General features: G+C 37.3%; 1 protein-coding gene across 9 annotated transcripts in view; it reads right to left on the bottom strand.

Moving 5' to 3' along the window:
* Positions 1-27,099, bottom strand: part of UBR2 (ubiquitin protein ligase E3 component n-recognin 2) — a 131,776-nt gene that overhangs the window by 11,614 nt on the left and 93,063 nt on the right. For 5 of the 9 annotated variants that reach the window (XM_032339989.1, XM_032339985.1, XM_032339984.1 and 2 more), the window contains 20 exons: positions 26,505-26,557; positions 25,450-25,552; positions 24,258-24,306; positions 23,713-23,867; positions 21,948-22,050; positions 18,881-18,990; positions 18,693-18,773; positions 18,182-18,360; positions 17,262-17,461; positions 14,992-15,085; positions 14,145-14,306; positions 12,563-12,666; positions 11,784-11,862; positions 8,879-9,027; positions 8,476-8,531; positions 5,006-5,102; positions 4,707-4,774; positions 3,530-3,665; positions 2,768-2,858; positions 1,175-1,305 (listed from right to left, as the gene is read on the bottom strand). In XM_032339989.1, the coding sequence (XP_032195880.1) occupies positions 1,175-1,305; positions 2,768-2,858; positions 3,530-3,665; positions 4,707-4,774; positions 5,006-5,102; positions 8,476-8,531; positions 8,879-9,027; positions 11,784-11,862; positions 12,563-12,666; positions 14,145-14,306; positions 14,992-15,085; positions 17,262-17,461; positions 18,182-18,360; positions 18,693-18,773; positions 18,881-18,990; positions 21,948-22,050; positions 23,713-23,867; positions 24,258-24,306; positions 25,450-25,552; positions 26,505-26,557 (2,200 nt within the window). Of the gene's footprint in view, positions 1-1,174; positions 1,306-2,767; positions 2,859-3,529; positions 3,666-4,706; positions 4,775-5,005; positions 5,103-8,475; positions 8,532-8,878; positions 9,028-11,783; positions 11,863-12,562; positions 12,667-14,144; positions 14,307-14,991; positions 15,086-17,261; positions 17,462-18,181; positions 18,361-18,692; positions 18,774-18,880; positions 18,991-21,947; positions 22,051-23,712; positions 23,868-24,257; positions 24,307-25,449; positions 25,553-26,504; positions 26,558-27,099 lie in introns of those variants that run through there. The other 4 variants (XM_032339987.1, XM_032339986.1, XM_032339991.1 and 1 more) reach the window with 4 other exon arrangements.

The raw sequence follows: 27,099 nt of genomic DNA, 5'->3' as shown, positions 1-27,099 counted from the left end.
GCATCCTGTAGGACAGTAAGCACTAGCAGAACTTAAAAGCATGATGAAAGAGTTTGGATTTACTAGATACATAACTCATAGGAAGTTCACAAGGGGCATATGGAAGGGGTCCTTAGAAAATGGGAGAACTGAGAACAAAACCATGCAGCTCCCACACCAAACTGGTCACAATTTCTTGGTGTCTCAATTTAACCATTTGAAAAATTATGTACCAGACCAGTCTACTTCATTGGGGTTATGTGTGAACAAACAGATGATAATAAAAAGTATGAATGCTCTAGAAAAGTATAAAGCAGCACAGAAATAGAAAATCATTTTATCATGGGAGATGGATTTAAGCACTACCCTTAATCATCACTGCAAATGATTAGGAAGTCTACACTGTTAGCTGAACGAAGGTGCCAGTCAACATACTTTAAGAGGACAATCTCACTGGTGGGCACCCCTTGCCCTGTACCAGACACTATGAGGTACAGAGACTAAGTAAACTTTAAGTCTGTCTTGATGCTATAATTTTATGAGATGAATCAAAATAAAACATAGAAAATAACTGTAAAATAGCAAATGAATTTCTAAATTAAAATCATATGTGCAATTACAGGTATTCTGAACATTAATGCCACACATTTCAAGACATTTCAAGTTAACAAACACCTGACATTATGAGTTTTCCCTTTTTATTACCTGAAGAACCCAGTTGATGAATAACATATAATTGAACACTAACTCTGAAGAAAAACTAGTATGTTTTTGTACATAAAAACAATACATTTATGAGAGCTAAATAAAATCAGTCATATATACATGTATATGCATTTTTATTCTATAATTGTGTACCTCAAAACAGTTCAATTAGCTACGTTCTAAGTTTTCTTTCCTTCTTTTTTTTTTTTTTTTTTTGAGAGAGAGAGAGTGGGCACCCAAGTTGGGGGGAGAGGACAGACAGAGAGGGGAGAATCTTAAGCAGGCTCCATAACCAGCATGAAGCCCACACAGGGTTTGATCTCATGACACTGAGATAATGACCTGAGTCAAAATGAAAAGTTGGATGCTTGACCGACTGAGCCACCCAGGTGCCCCCTAAGTTTTCATTTTTGCAAGTAACTTTAATTATATACTGCTAGAGTAAAAGACTACATACATTTCCTACATTTTGAAAGAAATAAGAAATTACCTTGAATTTCAGGTGGGGAAGGAACTCCATTTAAGTAGTGAAAAAACAAAGCAGAACACTTCAGGAAAGGCATGATTCCATTCCTGACATTCCTCCACAGATGCCAGCCAGATGGTGTTTCTTTCAAGGCACTAAAAAGAGAAAAATGGTAATTGGGAAATCTATGAGGAAAGGTCATTCTAGTTATAGCACATCATGAAAATGGGGAAAACTGCTATTTGGAATCAGTGGCAGAGGCTTAAAAGGAGTGGGGCAGCCCCATTATGGGATGTCAGGTATAAATGGTGCTATAGCCATTATTACGCTGTTATTAAATACAGAATGCTGTTTTTTTTTTTTTTAAAGATTTTATGTATTTATTTGACAGAGAGAAATCACAAGTAGATGGAGAGGCAGGCAGAGAGAGAGAGAGGGAAGCAGGCTCCCTGCTGAGCAGAGAGCCCGATGCGGGACTCGATCCCAGGACCCTGAGATCATGACCTGAGCCGAAGGCAGCGGCCTAACCCACTGAGCCACCCAGGCGCCCCCAGAATGCTGTTATTAAAATATAAAAAAGTATAACTATGTAAAGTTTGAAAAAAAACAAAACACTATTCTAGAAACTTTTACCAGCACCATTACTCTAGCTATTTTTATTTTCACACTCATCTATGTCTTATGTAGTTATAGTTGAAACATATGAAATATAAAAATCTTTTTCAGAACATCATAAAACATAATTTTTATCAGAACTGTAATATTCCAGAATACATCAATCATAATATTCAGAAAATTATTCCCCTATAAGCAAACACTGTGACTGCTTTAAATTCTTTGTCACAGTGTGTATCTTTATGGCGATAGGTTTTTCTATATGTTGAATTATTTTATTAGAGTACATTCTCAGAAATGGGAAAAAGAATAAAATTTAAAGAATAAAATTATGGTTCTTGACACACACTGTTAGAAAGCTAAGTGAAACTGCCGTAACAAATCCAAATGACTCCAACAATATGTGGAATTCTAGTAATTCCTCTGCACTCCAGCCAGTCCTGGATATTACCTTAAAAATATATTATGCTGACTTAACTTGCATTTAAAAACTCCTAGTGAGACAACATATATTTTATTTTATTTTTTTAAGATTTTATTTATTTATTTGACAGACAGAGATCACAAGTAGGAAGAGAGGCAGGTGGAGAGAGGGGGAAGCAGACTCCCTACTGAGCAGAGAGCCCGATGCGGGGCTCCATCCCAGGACTCTGAGACCATGACCTGAGCCAAAGGCAGAAGCTTAACCCACTGAGCCACCCAGGCGCCCCGACAACATATATTTTAGAATAATACTTTTCAAAGTAAGTTCCATATTTTCACTAGTCCGTGCCAGATCCTGTGAGCAAAGGTTCTATGGCCAAATACACGTGGGAGGCTCTATATATTACTTGTTTCTCAGAGATTTCCAATCATGTTAGCATATTAAAATTTCATCCCTCATTTTCTTTTTTACACATGTCAACAGGCAGCAATGTCCCTTTCCAACAGAGGAATTCCTTTCTCATGCTATCAGCCACTAATATTTGGGGAACTGTGATGATGTCAAGATTATGACCTCACCTTCCTGTATGCTGCTGAAGTGTTTTATACAAAGCAAGAACTGCTAATTCTTCTTCCCCAGCAGGATTTTCTTGATCCATGCCATCCTCTTCTGAAAGATATGAAAATATCAGTAACCTATATTTGCTTATGGATTAATGACATCATTTAAGACCTCAAATAGATTCCTGTATTTGCACATATCTGAAAATACTCACACGGAATACAAAGAAATTTAGCTCCCAGGTATGAGCACTGTGTCAATCTCCATCATAACAAGGAGCCAGTAGGCTTTGAGGAAATTAGCCAAATACACATTCTATGGTACTCGACTATTACTGAACTTAAGAAATAATAAATAAGTAGAAAACACTCACACTGCTAGGGGATTTTACTAGGAGAAAAGAATTGGTTTCAAAATCATCCATGTGAGGATGAACAGAAAAAAGAAGCCTAATTATAATTTATGCTAATTTATGCATTATCCTTGTCTGGGCACCTCTTCCTTTTTTTTTAAAAGATTTTATTTATTTGTCAGAAAGAGCAAGTGAGTGTGTGTTTGCATGTGCGAGCTCACAAGTAAGGGGAGTGGCAGGAAGAGGGAGAAGCAGGCTCCCCCATTGAGCAAGGAGCCCAATGTGGGACTCGATCCCAGGAACCTGAGCTGAAGGCAGATGTTTAACCGACAGAGCCACCCAGGTGTCCCACCCTCTTTTTTTTTTTTTTTTTTTAAACAGGGAAAACTCAAGTACACCCTTGAAGAAACTGAAAAAAATGAGTTACCTGTACATGAGGTAAGTAAGATCTGTATGATGTGTGCCATAGTAACCAGATGGAAAATGTGAAGGTCTCCAGTGCCAAGGCTGATTCCAGAGAAATCCTGACACTGCAAAGCAGGGAAAGCGAGCACCAAGCCCACCTAGATACCAAATGCCAAGGGTTAGACAGGTGACCTTTCCTTCCACAGTTGAACACATTTCCATTTTCTTAACATGATCTTCTTCTGAGCTCAGCCCCTCCCCTTCAGAAATCTTTGTTGTTAAAGGGCACATGCTAGAAATTCCACTGGGATTGGCTAAATGAAACCACTTACGGCCTAATGTGGTCTGCATAAGTACCATCATTTCATACGTCCAGGGACTCCCTCATACATACCTTATTAGTAGTAAGAAAGATAACACTTGATACCTTTCTAGGGAGTGAGCAGTGGAAAAAAAAAACCCAGGGTTTTGTGGACACACAAAAATCTAGATATGAATCCCAGCTCCTCTTACAGGCTTTTTATTCAAGTTAGCAACTTTGAGCCTCAGCTTTCCTGCTGGTAAACTAGACCTAATATATATATGCTTTAATACCTCAGCAGTAAGGATGTAAGGGCTAACTGAGAACGGACGAAAGCAGTCAGGTACACAGTAAATGCTAGTTCTGACACAATCATACGAGATAGGAACTAACTAACTCAAAGGTTCAGAATCTGATGCCCAAAGAGGTTAAGGGGACAGCACATAGGGTTGCTGTGTGTGGTGGCGCACTCAGTGTCCTGTGTAAGGCACCCAGCTGATGCGGTGCTAAAGGTTAGCTACCCACTGCCTGGCCCGTGCTGCGTCCTGGCACTAGAAAGCACCTGCTCAGAAGACAAACCTTTCCTTAAATCACTGAAAAGAGCTGTCTGTTGCTAAGCAACATGACCATAGGGTTTATCTGTCCCAAAGCACTGTATGGGTAAAAAACATAAAGAGGTTAAATTACTGACCTCAATCACAAAGCAAAATAAGAGAGGTCAAGCCTCTCAACTATATTCCTTAACATTTTCTTTTTTGAGCCTTCTGGGAAAAGAATTATACTCAAAAGTATTAATAATAATAGATGACAACTCCTCCTGTTTGCCTTTACACTATTCACCAAGTCTAAGATAGAGTACAATAAAGAGAATTCCAAACACAAATCACAAGATACTCACCAACAAATGGAACATGTCAATATCTAATATGCATGGAAGGTCTCCATGGTTGTCATCTGGCACCAATGCTAAATAGTTAAAGAAAAATATATTAGCACATCTCATATGCCAACATAAAAATGTATACACCCTAGAGTTTAAATGTGTTCTTCTGTAAGATATGTATGAATTTATAAGCTAGAACCTGCACATAAACAGTCTTACCAAACTATTTTTACTAACGGAGAGAAGTTGCACCACTAAGAAAAAATCACGGAAGATGAGAAATTACCATATACGGATTAAGTGTTCATACTCACATGCAAAAAGTTTACAGAAGTGTCCTTGCACCACTGAAAGTGATGCCACTGTCCAATGTGCTGCAGCAAATCTTGTTAGTGACCTAAGACAGTCATCCTGAAATAAAGAGATTGATGCAATGAGCAAAGAAGCCAGCATATAAGGTACACTTCATCCTTGAGCAACGTTGGGGTTGGAGGAGCCAAGCCCCACTTCACCACAGCTGAAAATCTGCATATAACTTTTCACTCCCCCAAAACTTAATAGCTTACTGCTGACTAGAAGCCTTACTGATGACATAAACAGTTAACACATTTTTGTATGTTACATGTATTACATACTATATTCTTATAATAGAAGAAGCAAGAAAAAAGAAAATAGGCCATTATGACTTAAAATACATTTATGGCACTGTACACACACACACACACACACACACACCATGTATAAATGAACCTGTTCAGTTCAAACCTATGTTGTAGTTCTCTCCTTTCAGGAATTCTAGTTCAGAGCACAGCTAGTCAAAGCAAAGCTGGATGCATAGGAGATCTCTTTTGGATATTTCTAGGTAATAAGGAACTGACTCTGTCATATCTGTAATGACAGTACTCTAACATGAAAGGAATGGAATGAAGAATATCTAATTGTATGCAGAAAACACTGAAGCTATCTCCTTGCAACCATGCTGCTAGTTCTCTAAGGAAACGGACACATGCATCAAGACAAACCGTGAATAACCAAGACTCCCAAGGTGATGCGGTATTTCTTTATTCTAAAAAGATATTCGAAAATGTGGGAAATCCTCCGAATAGTGGGGAAACTATGGGCAAGAAGATGGATGTAACAAATCAGCATGTCTGCAGCTCATCAAAATTATTATAGTGACTACGTAGCAACATTGAGAAAAAAAAAATTTTTTTTTTTTAAAGATTTTGTTTATTTATTTGACAGAGAGAGAGGGAATACAAGGAGGGGGAGTGGGAGAGGGAGAAGCAGGCTTTCTGCTGAGCAGGGAGCCCAATGCAGGGCTCGATTCCAGGACCCTGGGATCATGACCTGAGCTGAAGGCAGACACTCAACGACTGAGCCACCCAGGTGCCCCAACAATGAGAAAAATCTTGATGTAAAGTGAAGAATATAGCAAGAACAAAACTACATGTTAAGTATCAACTGTAATCAAGTTTCAACATGCTAATGAAAAAGGTGGCGAACTGATGAGTTTTTCCCTTTCTGCTTAATTCTGTTTTCTGAATTCCTGTAACACTGTTTGGTTCACCAGATATTGAGGACTACTAATATATGTCAGTCTAGGTTTTGAAACTCTTAAATGAACACTTACTCCACTTCTCCTGTACTCAAGAATCTCATGGTCCTGGCTGGGGGCGGATGGATGGGGGATTGGGGTGAGCAGAGGTAGGGAAGGAAATGGGGAGAAAATGACTGCAGGAGGCAGTATCACAGAAGAGGGATATCCCCCTCATTGGGCAGGGCTCAGAGGTTTCCCAGAGAAGGCAGAGCTTGAATAGCCATCAAAAAGAGGAGTCTATTTGGGGCACTCTAACAGAGAGGAAGGCCTGGGAATTAGCATTTGGGGACTGGCAGTAATTCTGTCAGCTTGGACCATGGATGTGGGGATTGGCAGGAAGTGACAATGGAGAAACAGGTTAAGAAGTTTCAGAGTGGGGCGCCTGGGTGGCTCAGTGAGTTAAAGCCTCTGCCTCGGCTTGGGTCATGATTCCAGGATCCTGGGATCGAGCCCCGCATCGGGCTCTCTGCTCAGCAGGGAGCCTGCTTCCCCCCTCTCTCTGCCTGCCTCTCTGCCTACTTGTGATCTCTGTCTGTCAAATAAATAAATAAAATCTAAAAAAAAAAAAGAAGTTTCAGAGAGGGGCGCCAGGGTGGCTCAGTTGGTTAAGCAACTGCTTTCAGCTCAGGTCAAAATCCTAGGGTCCTGGGTTTGAGTCCCACATCAGGCTGCCTGCTTTGCGGGAAGCCTATTTCTCTCTCTCATTTCCCCTGCTTGTGTTCCCTCTCTCGCTGTGTCTCTGTCAAATAAATAAATAAAATCTTAAAAAAAAAAAAGAAGAAGCTTAAGAGATAGGGGTGTCTGACTGGCTCAATCAGTAGAGCATGCAACTCTTGATCTTGGAGTTTGAGTTTGAGCCCCACATTGGGTGCAGAGATTACTTAAATAAATAACTAAATATACTTAAAAAAAAAAAGTTTAAGAGATATAGTCACTGTTTGGAGGAACCCTCTGATATTGTATTAGGAAAAAGATTCAGGGTAGAGACTGATATAATAATCTAGGCCAGAAATGGTATGAACCAAACGAGCGGGAGTACGAATGAAAGGGACAGGACAAATACAAAGAAGAGGAATTCAACAAACTCTGCTGATCAACTAGATGGCTACTTAGATTGCCTTTTTAATAATCAACATATTACCAACTCTTATTTACTGTAAGAAAAATGTCACAGTCAACTCTGATATATCATATCATTATATCATCGTATATCTGATAGTTAAGAACTACCATTCTGCTGATTTACTATAAAGATATAATTCAGGATGGTTTTAATACTAGGTCTACTTCCAGATTTTCCAAGTGCAAAGCAGTTTAGATACTTCTATTATTAAAATGTTCCAAAGAGGATTTGAATGGACAACCCCAAGCTGAGTACTTCTGATATGCAAACTATATTCTTTAAATGATAAGAAAGGGTCCTGAGACTCTAGTGTTTGCAATGAAAACAAAAGTCAGCAAATTCACTAGTTGTTGAGTGATCATGCTGAACTGTATTTTCTATGCTGTTTGTTTCTTCATTAGGCTCTTATATCTGTGTTGTCAATCTTGGCACCTAAGAAATTAAAAAAAAAATCCTAATGCCTGGGGCCCATCTCCAGAGACTCTAATTGACTCATGTAGAGCCCAGGCATTTTTTAAACTCCCCAAGTGATTCTACATGAATAAAATTACATGATTTTGTTCTTAAGTGCACTTTTATGATTTTAAACTTGGATAGCAGGGTGGTCTATCACACTGACACTAACTACACAATAAAAATTAGCAAGCTTTGTATATTCCTTCTTCATTCTTAGTATTAAATGTATTATTTTCACATCAATCTGTACTACATAATGCTCATAAAAGGTAATCAAATGTGGTAGAGAGTATGTTCTGTTTTATATTTCTAATTACTGCATTAAAAATTCAAGAACAAGAACTCTTTTTAGTTTTTTTCCCACTATTCATGTGTTTAACCAAGATCTCTGGATGTGAAGAGCTCAAATCTATTTAAAAGAAAGTCATGAAAAATTAAACAACAAGCATGACTTCTTCACTACTGTTAAAGAAAATGGGTTTTACTATGAAAGGAATGATAAACCTATGCTTAAATAACCAGTTCAGGTTTTTAAAATAAAAAAAAGCAGAACTTCTGAATTTCTATTCCCACCATTCTGTGAACTGAGCAAACTGACAACTTACCAGTCTGCAAGGCAAAGGACCAAATAATGGTTTATCTTCATCACTTAAAATTCTTTCTGCAGATTAAAAATGGTTAAGATGATAAATAAACTGGATATTATATATATCTGAAAGCACGATATTGTTACATTTTGAAATCTTTTAAGTAATTTCACAAGAATTAACTCTGAATAAAAAGTAAAACTGAAAATACATCCTCTCAACCAACAAGAATAAGTTGTTTCTGTGCTTAATTTACAAGCTGTCAGTCTAATATTTTGTCCGTATATACTTCCTGCTTCAAAGTCTTTATATCCTCAGACTATTGCCACTTTAAACAACTCATTTAAATAGAGGCTTCTACACATAATTCATGTTAGCACATGCTTGTGACTTAATGTTGAGACAACTGTAAATCTCTTACCTATGCTTTGGATGGTGTATGCACAACTACCCCAACACATTATGGGTACACGGGGATCCTCCTCATTGGGATGAACCTTTAGTCCCACCTTGTAAGTAGCAGTTCCAAATGTTGTTAGCATTTCTTTTATGCTCTCAGAATAAGGGTTCCTGAAGTGAACATGTATAGAATTAGCTCAAAACAATGTGCTCGTGATAATGGTTTAGTTTCTTTTTATTTCTTTTTATTTTTTTTTATTTATTTGTCAGAGAGCGAGCGAGCTAGAGGGAGCACAGGCAGACAGAGTAAAAGGCAGAGTCAGAGGGAGAAGGAGGCTCCCCGCGGAGCAAGGAGCCCAATGCGGGACTCGATCCCAGGACGCTGGGATCATGACCTGAGCCGAAGGCAACCGCTCAACCAACTGAGCCATCCAGGCGTCAATGGTTTAGTTTCTTAACAGCCATTTGCTATGCTGGAATTGAAACACTTAAACTACTTAAAAACAGAGTGTGCAAAGTGAGAATTAGAGACTTGCAAACTGTCTCTGCCTGAAAGGAGTTATACTTTATTTCGGTGGGCAGGGGTGAAGCCCAGGGCTGAAAATAAGCTATCCAGTGGAAGCCTACATACTGAATCATAACAAAGGTTAAAGTTAACCCTTGAACTCTTTCTCCATCTACAGAACATTGGCAGTGTATATCCACTGCCACAAATTTTAGTTTCTTCAGGGAAGAATCCTCAGAGGGAAGCTGTTTTACACACTGGCATTTGGGGACCCAAGTAAAGGACCGGTAGGGGCCTGATCATTTCACTGTGAAGTTAACAGGTCAACAAGCTCCAGCCTGCCCACCAGGAATCCAATGAGCTTTTGAATAGCCACCTGAGGAACAGTAAACATTTAAGGAAAGAATCAAACATCAAAGAGATAAATTCAAACGAACAGGCAGAAACAAAAAATACAGGGATAACAGAAACAGTACAGAACCCAGCAAACTTGTGAGAAATTTAGAGGATCAGTCCAAGAGCGCCAACACTAAGGTAACAGTAAGACTATCTCCAAGAACCGAAAAACCAAAAGGAGAGGACTGTCGAAGCAACAGACAACTCTCATAGCTAAAGGATGGGAATCCCCAAAGAGCCTACTAAAAATGTAGCAAAATGGATGAGGAAAGATTCACATACCAAGGAACAACACAGAGAAATTTTTAGAACACTGGGAATTGGGCGCCTGGGTGGCTCAGTTGTTAAGCGTCTGCCTTTGGCTTAGGTCATGATCCCAGGGTCCTAGATTGAGTCCTGTGTTGGGCTCCCTGCTCAGCCGGAAGCCTGCTTCTCCCTCTCCCACTCCTCGTGCTTGTGTTCCCTCTCTCCCTGTCTCTCTCTCTGTCAAATAAATAAAATCTTAACAACAACAACAAAGCACCACTGAGAATTAAAGGGAAGATCCCACAGCTTCCAGAAGTAATAACTACAAAGGAAAAGGAGTCAGAATGGCGTTAATTTCTCAACAGACGCTAGAATTTGGTAAAACAATACTTTCAAAGTCTAGATGAAAAATTACTTCTAACCTATCTACAGTTCTATACCCAAGCCATCAACCAAGTAAATAAATAAATGTATTTTCAAACATGAAAATTTAACACCCAGGCACCCTTTCTTAGGAATCAGAAGTAAATCGAGAAAGAGCATGATATGAGAGTCAGGGAAGTATGAAGGGCATGGCGAGGGGAAGTCTCAGGATGACAGCTGGGCCTTGTCCTGATAAGTACAGGAGGACGCAGGCTGTGGGGGTGGGGGGGTAGGTGGTGATGGTCCAGGACAGAAAATCATCTGATCCATCTGAGCATTTTCGAAAAGCTACAGCTAGACACCATGGGTGTCTGTGGGGGAAAGTAATATACACATAGAAAACCAAGCACGTGAAAGATATGAGGTGATTATTAGCCACCAGAAAGGCAAAATTATATAAGTAAATAAAATCGTAACACATAACTTCTATCAGCAGAGACAATTACAACGTAAAAACTGCCAACTGATTTATCTAAAACCTGAAGTAACTTTACCTACGCACTGGTGAGGGGCAGTGGATACAACAGACGTGAGGGGTGAATTAACTGCCAGTTAGTCAACAGAGAGGTAATGGTTTAAAGATGATAAATCAAGAGACAGTCGACTAAGCATTTTAACTAGATATATGAAAGTAAATGGCAGAAGAAATAAACAATATCATAGGACTGGTGATGGGGACGGAAGTAGGGGATGTGGAAGGCAAAGGACTGAGGCTTTTCTTGAGTTAACGTAGTACATGCCAGGCGTGGCAGCCAGGTGGCTTTACCTACAGCATGTCACTTTACCCTCACAACACTGACAAGGGGAATATTAGTACTCTCACTTTACAGATGAGGAAATTGAAGCACAGAGAGGTTATGCATTTGGGAAAAAAAGTCACATAGCTAGTAGGTAGGTAGTGCTGCTGGAGACTGAATCAAGCAGTCGCAGTTTGGCTCTATAATCTATACTACACTTCCCAATTAATTTGCTTAAAACAGGGCTGAAAATATTCTGGTTTGATCCTGGGTTACTCAGACACTGGTGGGGCCCTCAACAGAAATATGAAAGTCAGAAGGAAAGCACAGGACTTCGTGGGGAAGCTGAACAGTTCAGATTTAGATGTACTGATTAGTTGTTGCTGGGGAGAGCCAGACAAAGGATAGAGCAGGGAGTCAGCAATGCAAACTAAAGGAGGCTGGGAGGAGTAAAGCATGTCATATGGTTCTTTGGTTTTTATCATGTAATCTTTAAACCTCAGATTTCAAGATCAATGTCTCATAATATTTTACTCCCTAGTTTGATAAATCATATTCTAACCATTAAATTTTTCATTTTAACTGGAACAAGTGTGAATGAAATCAAATAATATACTCACTTAGGATGAAAATCAGGCCTAAACCCTTCAGGGAGCTGCAATTCATCCATATTTTCTGAATTCTTTGAAGAAGCGGTATCTAAAGAAATAAGCATTTTATATTATTAATCATCGGTTCTATAGTAGTTCTGTAAATTTCAGTCATAAATTTCATTCTAAATATAAGTAGGTCAAAGAAATTAAAAAATGACAGGGGAGAGTCCCATTAACAAAAACTGTCCTAAGGTACATTCAAAGCATGAGAAATAGTAGCTGACTGACCAAGGCACCTTTCACAGTCAACTACGCTTTCCTAATAGTAGAGCCACTAGGACACAGCTAGGGAAGGTAAGGAGAGTATGCTATTTTGTTTTAATAAAATCCAATGATAGAAATTCTGCTCAGACTGCTTTCTTGAAAGGTCATTAAATGCCGTACATATTTATGAAACTTGGGAAGTCTCTGGTAATACCAACAATAAAGTGAGTCGGCTCGCCACAAACTAAAGCTGGCTCTCCAACACGCAGTTACATTCCCCCACCCCCAGAAGCTCTTCAATAAAATGGGGGAATAAGTGAGAAGTATTTATTATAAACATCACATGGGCTTGTATGTTTTTCAAGGAATAAGGAATAATGTAGTAAAGTCAAAATTAGTTCATTAAGACAAAGAAAATCAGAATAAATCAAATTTTAAAATGAGAGGTTTCACTTTTAAAATATTCTTAAATAATTTCTTGTGGAGCTACATTTTCCAACAATCTCAGACTTTAGGGGAAAAATGAACTTATCAGAACTTACTAGGAATACTTTCTTCTTTCCTAAGAACCTGTAATGCTTTTATTTGCTGAGAGATTGTTCTAATCCACTGAGTCAGTTTTGGTTGGTCTGAAATATTTAACCTGCTAGAGAAGATTATAGAAACTGTTTAGTATTCTGTTGCTGCTTAGTTTAAGATACAAAAAGATTCTTCAAATGCTTATGAGCATAATGATTTAAACACATTTCAAATACTTTAAAAAAAAAGGTAGGGGAAAATTTGGTGCCTTAAAAAAATAATAGGTATTTGCCAATGGAAATGAGAAGATACTATTTGTTACTATAATGCTAACAACATTATTTGTCAAAAATTTCACTTTTTTCGCAGTACTGGAATTTGCTAATAATTCTTAGACAATCATAGCACCACTACTAGTATTTATTATGTGACAAATACTAAAAGCATTTTACAGTATTAGACTTACTAAAATACTCTTATGTGATAGATTATGTTATTTTCCCCATTTTACAGATGAGGAAACTGAGGTTTAGAGCTATGTAACTTGACTAAGACCACATAAAGTACAGATCTGGCATTCAAACCCAGTTATACAGACTCCAAAAAAAGCCTGTGTTCTTCAGGACTATGATGTAATTGGCCTTCATGAGAAAACGAAACAAAACAGAAGTGATGTGTGAAACACAACAAAGGTAATTTTTTTACTTCTTATATGCAGTGAATCCTTAATCTAACAATGACTAATTTATTAGTTCAAATACAGATGTAAGTCACCATGACTTTCTGTTATGATTAAAAAGCATGACCTTACACTCAAATCTACTGGTGTGTTTTTTTTTTCTACTCGTATTTTAAGAAGATTTTGTGGTAGCATAAATAAGACACCATAGTTTGAATTCTTAAAACTGAAAAGAACTTTGCTTCGAGTTGAATCCAAACAGCACAGAAATTAATGGATGATTCATATTCACAAAACTTAAATTAGTATTTGTGCATGTAAGGTAGATAGCATAATTGTATACTGAAATATAAAAACCAGATCTGAAGAGCAGATAGTATCAAATTCATATTTGAAATGAGAATATCCAATACTTCTATTAACTAGAAGCATCCTACAAATTATGAAATAACATAAAAACAACAAAAATTTTCCATTTTAAAAACATCAACAGATTTTAATTTTTTTGGCCCAACTCTTGAAGGTATTATCAGCCAGTAAATTGTAAAAAATTATATTTGTTAGAATATTCAATAAATTCAGTTTGAGCGGCTCCTCCATCCCCTACCAATTTACCAAACATATCTTGCAAAGTATGAGGAAGATACTTAAGGTAGGGTCCTAGAAATAAAGGAAAACAGTTTTCATAAACATATGGGCATTTTACACCTTCTATAATGGATGACCAAGAAACTGAAGTCTGGCCTATTCCTTTCTAAAAACCAAAATTGTATTTCACAAGTCTATCAGAAGAAATGACTACAAAAAATGTATCGGGAAACAATGTGATTACCTGGAATGATTTCTCCCCTCTCTGGTTTATCATCTCATTATCTTTAATGGAAAACTACAGCTTAAATACAAAGGTTTCATGGGCCCAAACTTACCTGTTAAAAATATTTCGTGGAGGAAGCAGCAGAGGAATTACAGTATTACTCAAGCACTCACAGAGGGGACAAAGGAATTCTCCATTTTCCACATCGTAGCTGGTATGTAAGCGCAATCTCTGTTGCCTTCGCTGTTCTTTAGCTTGAACGGAATCAAAATACCTTTACAATTAGAGAACATGAGGTATCAAAAACAACGGTAATTTTTCTCAATGAGAGCCACAAGCTTCTACGTTTTAACTATTTTGTTTCCACAATACAATAAAATCTTCACAGTTCTTGGTCCCAGCGCTGTCTTGTCACTTTCCCAGGGCCGGTGGCTACTTGCTAGTGGAAGTGCATGATCACTGAATGAGCACAGTGCAACAATAACAACACTGACTTGTTGGCTTTGCAGAATAGACCAAAGCAGAACAAATTTGAGGTTATCCCATCTTAGGTCGGGGAGCCAGGACAATTTCAGGAAGTAACAAGGTAAGTACTAATACCTTTAGAGTTAAGAGTGAACACCCTGGCAAGACATTACTCACCTAGTTTTTATGCCACCATAAAAATCTTTTTTCTAAAAAAAAAAACAAAACTTTTTTCTTTGTCCAACTTGTTAGTTACTATAGATCCCCACATTAAAAGATATATCTGATATACTATGAAATTTCTAAGTTACTCCTTTAACACGTACAACAAAGCAGCTCAATTTTAATTGTTATTAGGTAGTGATATGCAGGTTTTTCTTCAGCATCTCTCAATTCTTTCTCCCTTTTTCTAGAATGATATGTCCTTTATTTAAAAAGTTAATTTTGAGCGTTCAGATAAGCTTCTCTTGACTAATATTAAGAATATAAATTACCTTTGCCAACAATGGGCATGCATAATGTGCCCACAGCTACCAGTGTGTGTTCCGCAAGACAGATCAGGGTGCATGAATAATGGATCATATTTTTCTGCATTAGAAAACAAAGAAACAAAAAACAAAAAACCAAGCATTTAATCTTCCTATAATAAATGTACAACTTTAAATTGTGAAATCCTTAATAAGGGCTTGTAAATTTGAAATGAAATGCTAGTTTATTCCTTCGAGATATCAGTCATTTATGCAAGACCCTGGATTATTTAGAAAGCAGGACTCTAATTTTTATCACCCTGAGCAAATGAAACATCTCTAAGTTGTTAACTGAAACTGGAATTCTGTATTATGTACATCTACTCCTTTGAACATTCCATGCTTTCAGGGCACTAAGAGACTCCTATACCCTGCAAAAGCCCAGAACTCGTTCTTCATGGGGCTGCCTTTAATACTTTGGCGGGGCTGGGTCACCGTATCTGCAACAAGAAGGTATTTTGGCAGTAATGGGACGCCCCCTAGAGGAGATTCTGCCTAAAGACTCTCGTGCAAAGAAGAGTCACAATGAGTACCAGACAGAGCCAAAGTGGGAACAGAATGCCCAGGACAGCAGCCCAGATGGGGAATAGGATAATTTAGACAGTCGTCCAATCTAGTGCTAATTTTTTATATTCAAATAAGATGAAAACATGAAGACAAACTTAAGATGGCTCTCTGGCTTTTTAGAATTTTTCAAATTCTCTATATTAATTAGTATGATCTTAGAAATTCTATAGCATTCTATAAAGAATTACTCAAGTTTCAATTTGCTTTACAGAGCATAAAGAAAATATTTCCAATATAAGTTGTGAAAGCATTTGGAAAACCTTCTTTTAGCCCAAGTTTTTTCTTCACAAAATAACTATTTAAATAAAACTGTTAACTTTAATCTTTGGCCTGGAATGAAATTTACAAATTGTGGAGTTCAAAGGACCATTTTTTAAGATGAAGCAGACTAATCTTCATCAACTAGGTGCTTGAGAGCCACACTGTGAAGACTTTCCTTATGGAGAAAGAGCTATCGTACCAGTGGCTTTTTAATTCTACCATGTAAAAGGCACTTGTTAAATAAGTGCTTTGGAAATTCTAAGACACAGTTCCCACTCTCAAGAAGTTTACTAGAATTGTCGAGGTATATGCACATATAAACGAGTCTAAGAGTAGAGATATGAAAAATGTCTGTGGTGGAAACAATAATGTGCAGCTTAGATGCCAGTGGAGGAATGAATGACTTACTCCCTCCTTAGCAGTTGGAAGAGGGCACTTTACTCTTTTTTTTTTTTTTAAAGATTTTATTTATTATTTATTTGACACAGAGAGATCACAAGTAGGCAGAGAGGCAGGCAGAGAGAGAGGAGGAAGCAGGCTCCCTGCTGAGCAGAGAGCCCGATGCGGAACTCGATCCCAGGACCCCGAGATCATGACCTGAGCCGAAGGCAGCGGCTTAACCCACTGAGCCACCCAGGCGCCCAAGGGCACTTTACTCTTATTCGTAAGTGGCAACTGCTTTGCTCAAAGTCACACCTCTTTCTAGAGGTGGCCCACAGTCACTGATCACTGCTGGGGTTTAAAGACCCTATTCCCCTTGCTCTGACTCGGAACACCTCCAAAGGGCCATCAGCTAGAGAGCTCCAGTGGGGTGGGATGAAGCCTTTGGGGGATTGCATGAAAGCTCAACTGCTCCCTTTGCCCAAAGCTGCTCCCTTCTTCTCCATTCCACAGATGTTTATTCCAAGGCTATCCCGAATAAATGTCCTGCATGGTAATCTCTATTTTAAGAGTGTTTTCTGGGGAACCCTATCAGTGATATTATTACTACTTTGCATCAGAATCTGGCTCAAGGACTGCTTCTCACATAGGTAACTCACACAACTGTTCCCAAGAGATCACACTTCGGATCTATTCAGGAGACAAAATTATTATTATTTCCATGTGCCAACTAATTATTAGGACTTTCCAAGTGTATTGAAGAATGGGACTGTTAAGTACCGATTATGTTAATGTTATATCACAAAGAAAAGCTTCCTTTTGAATCCCTGTTATTTACCAGCTATCTAATTCATGACTGATACTTAACTTTCTGGAGTGTTTCCACATCTGTCAACTAGAAAATTTCTGTCTAAGACAGCTACCTAGACACCACCAACCCTATGGAGTTACTATTAGCTTAATAAAATTTCTATGCCACACTGAGTGGCAATCATTAAGAGGGAGGAGAGGATCTGGCTATGACTTACCTGGATCCTGAATGAATTTACTCCTGTTTTTTGATAATACAGTTGATCTTTGAACAAATGCTGCCAGAACCATTGCCTTGCTCTCCACCTTCACCTCTTGCTCCTCTTGACACAATATACAAGTAACAAACTGTCTCTGTTCAGGGACCTGAGTTTGTGCTGGGCCCAACGCTGTAAGTGCCGTATCTGAAACCATAGGGCTGCGATAAAATAGTAGATGTTTCATTAACGAGCTTAAGAAGTTTCCATTTAATCATAAAACAGTGGACTTTAGGTATGTACATACTGAACACGTGGTATGATTTGAACTGGCAGAAGTCATTCTTATTTCTCAAACCTTCTCCTATAATCCTCACAGCAATCCAAAATGCAAAACAGAAGCCACTCAGTTAACTGAACCTAGTGCACTCATTCTTTTTTTTTTTTGTTTTTCCTTCTTAAGACTTATTTATTTGAAAAAGAGTGCGAGCGAGCATGGGTAAGTGCATAGGGAGAGGGAGAGGATCTCAAGCAGACTCCCTGTTAAGTGTGAAGCCTGATGCAGGGCTCGATCTCATGACCCTGAGATCACGACCTGAGCCGAAATCAAGAGTTGGATGATCAACAAACTGAGCCACCCAGATGCCCCTGTGCACCCATGCTTTTATGAATGTCAAGGGTGTTCTGTGAGACATATCATTCTGAGTGTGCACATGGTATCTCATCTACAGTTAAGAGATATACTCATAAACATATACTAATAAACTCAAATTCTAAGACTAATTCCTCTAGTTGGAGACTGTAAAATTTACCTACCAATCCTTCTAAATTACTTTAAGACTAAACATGTACTTTTAAGGCAAAAAAGCAACATCTTTCCCATTTGAGAACCAAGAGTCAAGAGATTTAAAAATGTTGTTTTTTTTTTTTTTAACTTTTACCTATTATCAAGAACAGCAGAGGTAGAGGCATCCAGTTCTAATGTCTGCTGAAAGAGTTCTTTGTTCTCATCAATAAAGTGTCTCTGCATCTCAGACATCTGGGCCATGATCTTTTCTCTGCGCAGTCTGGCAATCTCAGCTTTTCTCTTCCTCTCAGCCTTGTCTTTGTCTCTTGAACTCTGAAAGTATGCTTCATTTAGTTAGACCATTAGATGCCAAATGCACATTTTTCCCCCAAAGCAGAACTACCCTGATTGTAAATACTAATTAAAAAACTGTTTTATAATGTCACTTATAAAACAAGAGAAAAGATTTTTTTGACTTGTTTTTAAAAAAAGAACAGGGAGCAAAAAAATTTTGCTACAACAAATAAAGATAGATAGTGGCACATTTTTTGGAATTCACATTTTTTTGTGAGTATTATCAAGTACCAACTTATTACAGATAAAATCAATTGTGTGTAGTGAACTTGCTACAATCCTTCAGTAGGACCACACCTTGCTTCTCATACCTCTTCCATTATGGTTCCTTCAGTCTCTGCCACGGGACTGGTGGATGAGCTTTCTCTTATCTTCTTAATAGCATTAAAAGTCTATGACAGAAAGTATCAGTTATTTGGAAGCTATGAAATATTACAAAAATTTAAAGATAACAAACACTGAGTGTTTATCACAAAAACAGTGATGCCGGAAATTGTACCTTTAATATCCACCTAATCATATCTTTGTGTACATCTAGGTAGGGAGCGCTCTGTAGTGTTTCCAGCATAGCTAGTATACTAGGGGAGTTGTTTGGTGCTTCACCAGGTTCTAAGGCAGAAAAAAAATAAAAGGCACAATAACAACAGCTAAGATTTCACAGTGCTTATTACTATGCACGAGAAGATAATGTTGCTTATAACATTATCTGCCCATCATTTAATTACAGCTCTACTTATTAGAGATTTTCAATACTTCTTGAGAACATGATGTATCTGTACTTAACAAACAAGTTAACAACCAGAATGCTTTAATCATTCAAAACGGACACCTTACACCAAATGATTATTTAACATAGCCTTTAGCTATTAAATAAAAATCCAGCTAAAAGATCTACCTGAGATTTTACCAAGTCTAAGGAATGAACTGCATTTGTAAGAATGTGTGTGTAAAAATATATTTTGTATTCCTTTTAAATAAAACCTAGATTTAAAATAAAGTGCATTTTAGGGTACATAGGTGACTCAGTTGGTTGAGAGTCTGCTTTTGGCTCACGTCATAATCCCAGGGTTCTGGGATTGAGCCCTTTGTCAGGCTCCCTACTCGCCTGGCAGCTTACTTCTCCCTCTCCTCGCCGCTTGTGTTTTCTCTCACTCTCCGTTGCTTTCTCTGCCTCTTTCTCTTAAACAAACAAACAAACAAATAAAATCTTTATAAAAATTAAAAAAATACATTTCTTCCTCTGTAAATTTATTTCTTCATTTGAGGAAAAAACATACAAGTCAAGTTCAGTGTCTCAAAAGTACACGTAATTTAATGTTTGCAATTTAGTTCTGTAGTCAGAAACGTCCAGTTATTGATTTTCTTGGTTTAAGTGTCATCATTTGGGCAAAATATTCTTAAGAGGGGAAGAGACTGAACTATGTGATCTTTAATATTCTTTCAGATGTAAAGTTCTATGCCTATAGTTTAGGGATTTCGCTCTAAACAGTGTGCTTTAATGAAATAAAATGTTTAAAGAGAAATAGGAGGAATGTCTAAAGAAAAAGGTTGCTTGTTCAAAGAAAGAGAGACAAAAAAAAAAAAAAAAGAGAGAGAATCTGGGATTGTATAGTGGTAAGTGGATGAAATCAGGCAGTTTTCTGTGTGGTTATCCTAAAGTAAAAGCCCTGGAGATGAAGGGGGCAAAACATACAATGCTAATCCACAGGAAGAAATACTGAGAGAAAAGAGCAGGGAAAGGCTGGCACCTAAGAACCTAGGCTTCAGTATGGAAAGGCAGTTTTCCCTCATCCTCCTACTTTTCTATATGAGGGCAAAAAGGGGAAAAATAGAGATCCAGCAGCAAACAAGACCATATTATCCATTATACTACCTCTACTGGGTCATATTACCCATTATATACTGACTGCTGTAACTCCTAATATACCAGCATAAATTCATAAGTATCTCACCAAATGCTTGATTGCACATCTGTCTGGGGCAGGGTATAAGATGAGCCTGGGTTATCTTTTGTGCTAGAAAGCAAGGTGGTGCTCAAATACTAGTGGGCTTGGGTCAAAAGGGCAGTGAGGCCAACTGAACAGATTCCCAGTCACCAAAATTGGCAGTATGAGTATCAAAAAGATTTTTTTTTTTTAAAAGGAGACTTGATCATGTGACTCAAAGACAGAGACTAAAAACACAAGAGTAATATTAAAAAAATAAAGCATAACAATCCTAAGCAAACGAAAAAGATTCATAGTTGTCACCACTGAAGTTAACTACTAAACCAACTGCTTATTCTGAAAATCAGTAGATTTAAAAAAAAATTTATTTATTTGACAGAGAGAGAGACAGCAAGAGAGGGAATACAAGGAGAGAGAAGCAGGCTCTCAGCTGAGGAGGGAGATTGAAGCAGGGCTTGATCCCAGGACCCTGGGATCATGACCTGAGCCGAAGGCAGATGCTGAACGACTAAGCCACCCAGGCACCCTGGAAAAGGTTTTCTTCAGAGGTGAAATATGATGGCTAAAACAAATGGTTTAAAGAAGTGTGCAAATATTAAAGCAAATATAGCAAAATACTAACTACTGAGTCTAGGTGGCAGGTGTATGGATGTTTGCTTTACCAACTCTTGCCTGTATGTTTAAACTTCTTAATAATAAAAAGATAGGAAAAAATGTCTCCTGGCCTTCTAAAAAAGTCATGTAACTTTATATACAAAATGATAATCTAATCCACTATAGTTAATTTTCTTAACCGACTGAGCCACCCAGGTGCCCCCTATAGCTAATTCTCTTATTTTCATTATGTCTTTACAAGGTAACAGCAATAATTTTATTTTTTTTATTTTTTATTTTTTTAAAGATTTTATTTATTTATTTGACAGAGAGAAATCACAAGTAGATGGAGAGGCAGGCAGAGAGAGAGAGAGAGAGAGGGAAGCAGGCTCCCTGCTGAGCAGAGAGCCCGATGCGGGCCTCGATCCCAGGACCCTGAGATCATGACCTGAGCCGAAGGCAGCGGCTTAACCCACTGAGCCACCCAGGCGCCCAACAGCAATAATTTTAAAAGTGAAATCCTGATAGCATACTTTTTGTTTTTAAAGCGCATCTGAGAATTATTTAAATGCATGTGCCATGATGACTTCAAGCTAGTGACTCCTCATTAATGTTTGCAGTTTATGAATTAAAACGATATGTTTTTATGAAAATACATCAGGATCTCATATAGTACCTTTAACACAGATAAATACATATAATCTCAGAAATCTGGATTAAAATTTATTTTGAAACTGTAGGAGCAAATAAGAGGTTATATTACATATTTATTAAAAAATTTTTCTTTCTAAGTATTTATTTGACAGGGAGAGAGCAAGCGAGCATAGTTTACGGAGTAGCAGGCAGAGCGGGAAGGATAAGCAGGCTTTCCATTAAGTGGGAAGCCTGATGTGGGGCTCAATTCCAGGACCGGGATCATGACCTGAGCTGAAGGTAGCCACTTAACTGAGCCACCCAGGTGCCCCTATATTACATATTTAAAATCACTAGTATCTTGAATTAATTTAGTAAAAGGTGTATACGTACTTGATATCTTCTGAGTGAAGGTAAATGTTACTACATGCTCTTCCGTGACATTGTCTAAATGCTGTTTTTCTTCTTGTAGTGCCATTCCAATTAAATGTAACACCTCGAATAAAATGTTTTGTAACTTTTAGTAAATCCAAAACCAAGTTTATAGTAACAAAAATGAATTCACCACTGGAAAAAGATAAAGCAAACTACTAAAGACTAACTATTAAACTCAAACTCTATATTTCATTTTCTGATAAAAAAATTCTCAGTAAGGAAACAAAAATTTCCACATCAGGTATGAAGAAAATTCAACCGTATATTCTTAGGGTAAGTTCATACACATCCCTACACTACAGTCTTTAAAAAAAAAAAAAACTTCTAAGAATTGGTGGCCAAATAATTAGAGCTGAAAGCATCTATCAGGGAATGATATGGTCTATAATACTCTCTAGTTAAATTTCTCTAAGGACTAAAAATCTTAATCGTCTCAGAAAGATACATACTTTCAATTTAATGCCACATAATTATTGAAGATGTTTACAGTTATTCCCTATATCTCACAAAAAATTCCTTACCAGATTTCTAAGAAAATAAAAAATTACACTTATCTTATTTGCATTTTTATTGCTCTTATCCTGCTTCCCAATTTTGGAAGGAGATATCGGTGTGGTGTCTGTATGTTTCCCCACACAAAAAGCTACTGTGGATGTCAGAGAGCTGGATGAACTAGGTTAGCTTGAAGGACATGAAACAAATGTACACAAAAGGTAAAAACTGTTCTTTTTTTCTCCATCATTTCCTACAACTCCTCTGCTCACATAATGATGGTCTCTAGTAGACCACAGCTCTGTTTTTACATTTTAAGTGTCTGTTTATAAATGGGAGGGGTGTGTAAGTATATATGTATCTTAGCCAATGAGACACTTGAGCCTGCTAAGACAATGGAAAGAAAAATAGTTTTGGAGGATGACTCTGGAAGAATGCGTGCTTTCATTTACATCCTGGCTTCACAGCTTTCAAGGTAACACGCCTTCAGGGAATCTGAGCCTAATTTCATCAACTTTAAAATGGAAAAAAAAAAAAGCTTCCCTTTAGAATTTTGAGAATTGCAAACATTGTATGAATGTAAAAGTACATACCACAGAATAAGGCACAGAACAGGCTAATTCTATTAACTGATTAATTACTATTATGTTACTAACTAGTTGAGTAACATGGACAAGTTACGTGAATCTGACTTCCTCATCTATACAACGGAAAAAGTTGTATCTACCCAAATGGGTATTGTGTGAATTCAATGAAATAAACAGTAGAAGAATGACTCACATCAAGGCTACAAAATAAAATACAAACAAGGTTCTAGACATGCCACTTATTAGCAACAGACCATATGTGTCTGAGTTTCAATTTCTTCAACTGTAAAGTATAGATACTGATGAACCCACAGGGTTTTTGAGGGGATTAAATTTAAAAAAATGTTGAAGATAAGACATTATACAAATATCAGAGTACTGCATAAACAGAGACATATCATTAACAATCAATGAGAAGAAGACTAGCCAGTAAGACCAAGGTAATCACAACCAACTGGTATAAAAAGTATCTGCCAGATTACCATTTTCAATGTCAGACACAAAAGCAGTAATAATATTACTATATTTCAAATTTAAACATCACTACATTTAGTGCTTAGTTGTCTGTATCTAGATACTGACGAATACTTTGGCTTTTACTAAAAAAGCACTAAAATTTAAACAATAAATGTTTTTAAACCTACCCTTTGCAGCATGGACTCAGACCAGGCATATCCATTATGTTCTACAGCCCACTGGAGGACTGTCCTCATGATGCACAACATCACATCTGATTGCAAAATATTTACCAGACTTGCAAATAGAGGGCAGAATGGAGGCAAAACTGGAGGTGGAAGTGCTGAAAATAAGGTTATTATTGGTTTCTTTTTAGAACATGTTTAAAAAAAAAAGACCCCATCTTTAGATAGTCTTCACTCAAAGAATATTAATACATCTTAAAGCTGTATTTTACCTTCTCAAGGTCAAATGCATAAAAACAGCTACATTAATAGTAGCAGTACAAAGGAAGACTTTCCCTAGGAATATCCTAGGATCTGAGATAAAACCATTAACCCAGAGATGACTCAGTATAGCCTATTTCTCTATATGCATATTTATGAGTCTTGTGAATGTTCACTTGGAAAGCATACATTTACATCTTCCACTTCACCAAGGATGATCATAGTCAATAGAAAACATCATTTAACACATAGAAGAGACAAGAGATTTTTAGAAAGATTAAAAATACCTGTATCTTCCCTGTTTTGTCTTTTCAATTTTCGTTGAGCTTCCTCTGCCTAATAAAAAAGAAATTTGGACAGGGAATTAGTAATACACAACAACCTAATATCCAAAACATTAAGTTAATCTTTGTCATATTATCTTCTGATATTTACTCTTAGTTTTATAGTGCTCTCCCCAGCCCCCAAATGACACATCTAAGTTATTTTTTTTCCCCTCACTACTCACTGCCACCAAGCCCCAAGGAGTTCTTTCTTATTTTAAAACGCAGGGGAAACACAAACAAATCACACCAAAATATTATTTAGTATTATTTAGGCTTAAACTCTATGACATGCATCTAAAACTAAACAAAGCTTCATGTTTAAATGTAATTAATGCCATTTATGAAAAAGTATTTTATTTATTTATTTTAAAGATTTATTTATTTATTTGAAAGAGATCACAGGTAGGCAGAGAGAGAAGCGGGGGCGGCAGGGTGGGGGGAAGCAGGCTCCCCGCTGAGCAGAGAGCCCGATGCAGGACTCGATCTCAGGACCCTGGGATCATGACCTGTGCAGAAGGCAGAGGCTTTAACCCACTGAGCCACCCAGGCACCCTGAAGAAGTATTTAAAGTAGACTGCGAGGGCGCCTGCATGGCTCAGTCAGTTAAGTGCCAGACTCTGCGCTCTGTGGGGACTCCGCCTAAGATTCTCTTCCACACCCTTTCCCCTCTCACTCCCATGTGTGTGTGCAGTCTACCGCTCTAATAATAAGCAAATCTTAAAAACAAAGTAGAATGCTAACAGACAAAATTTAGCCAAGAATCACGAGGAAAATTCCATAAAGTACTATGGAAAAGCAGTGTTAGGTAGTAGCAATTCTGAAATGAGCATAAAATAGCTTAACTATTATACACGTTGACAATTTCTTTTCAAAAGCCAATAAAATATAATTATATATGTATGGTTTATGATACAATTATATAGATCTTATATATGTATGTAGTATACATGGTGGGAGGGAGGTGTTAGGTGGTGGTATTTTTAGGTAATCTCTACTTTCTTCATTATAGCTTTTTATACTTCTCAAATTTCCTACAATAAAAATGTATCATTTTTTAATCTCTGAAAGACAGTAGAAGTTGTATAGGAGAAACAAATCAAATCAACAAACACACACAGCTCTTCCCCAGTATACTTTTTATTTTCCCATTTACCTTGGACTGCTCTGCCCTTGAAAAGTGATAGAAATACAAATTGAACTCTTTGGCACACTCTGGTTTCAGTTCATACATGCCTCGTCCTGTTAATCCAGGTTTTCTATGGAAAAAAAAGTCCTTAAAATATTATTACTAAAGTCATACCCTAACTTATGAGATAGTCTTAGATAACATAACAAAAAAGCAGAGTTCTCATTTACTGCTGATGAACGTAAACTGGTACTATTTTCTGTGGGCTAATCTGGTAACCTAAATGCAAAGCTCTACATGCATCATCCTATTGGACACATCCACTTTGAATTTATCCTAACTGTATAGGTGAATGTGATGGTCATTATAGTGACAATTCAAAAACTAACAACAGGAAATGTTATACACATTATTACACTGCCACACAGTTGAACATCACTAAAAGTGATAATAGTATCTAAATTTTGATGTATAAAGATGTCTCTGATAAGTTCTATCAGGTGGAAAAAGTAGGTACAATTTTAAGGGTTAGGGAATGTTTATATATATATTTTTCTGTATTTTCTCTAAAAGCATTACTGTATCTTTATAATGAACAAAAACAGTCATCACAGGTGGGGTGGGAGCAAGGACAAAGCAGGAGTGAGGAACTGCCTCAATCATCCTCAGAGGGATCGACTAATTTACCTACTGGGCAGCACCCTGGCCTCCAGAGAGTGAAGGCAGTACTGAGAGAGCGTTTTGCAACTTAGGAGACACATTCAGATGGAAACAAAGAAAGCAGTTTTAAGAAAACTCAATGCATTGACTTTTGTCACCTGCCAGTTTAATGTCAATTATCTGAAACTATCAGGAATATTGGTTCTGAGCACAGTGAAGATTCTCATAAACCAGTTTAGGTTGCTGAGTGCAGAGCTAGATCAGAAGAGTGAAATGACAGAAATCTAGTTCAGAACTAAGTATCTGAAAATGTCTGTCACTCTCTGAAAGGAACAATTTCATTCTCACTTCCACCAAAACACTAAGAAAAATTAATTTATATTAAAAAAATGGAACAGGAAAAAAACAGGAAATAAACTCACTTGAAATGGGCAACTGCTTCAATTACGCTCTCCATGCCAGTCTCCTTGTTCTCCTAACAGTATGAGAAACAAGTAAGTGCGTTTCATGTTAACAGTATCGGCTAGCACTTTGAACATGGTGTTTTTCTCTCCTTAACCACTTACAGCAATCCTATGAAGCAGATACACTATTTTTCCCAAATTTTTTACAGATGAGGATTCCACAGTAAACATAATTTTTAATATATAACCAGGGAAACCTATTTTGTCACCTAACATTCATTCAGACTCATATAATTAAAAACAAGTCATTACCATATGGACTCAAGGCAACAGCTTTCAAAAGGAATTAAGCTAAAAACACAAAGTACACGTAATATTTAAACAAAATTTTTGTAAGATATTTATACTATTTTGTGAAAGTTACACTGATTCCTTATCTATTTTTAGTACAACAGCATTTCCTAAATCATAAACTATTTATAAAAAGATGTTAATACGAATTCTGATTGAAGAATTCTCTGGTCAAAGATGTTTGGTAAATATAGTTGCCACTGTGTTGTACCAGATGTACTTTAAAATGCTGTTTAGCATATATTCCTCTTGGGGTGCCTGG

Source organism: Mustela erminea, chromosome 4, assembly GCF_009829155.1.
Source record: "Mustela erminea isolate mMusErm1 chromosome 4, mMusErm1.Pri, whole genome shotgun sequence".
NCBI classification, from domain to species: Eukaryota; Metazoa; Chordata; class Mammalia; order Carnivora; family Mustelidae; genus Mustela; species Mustela erminea.
This window is presented reverse-complemented; position numbering and strand designations above follow the sequence as displayed.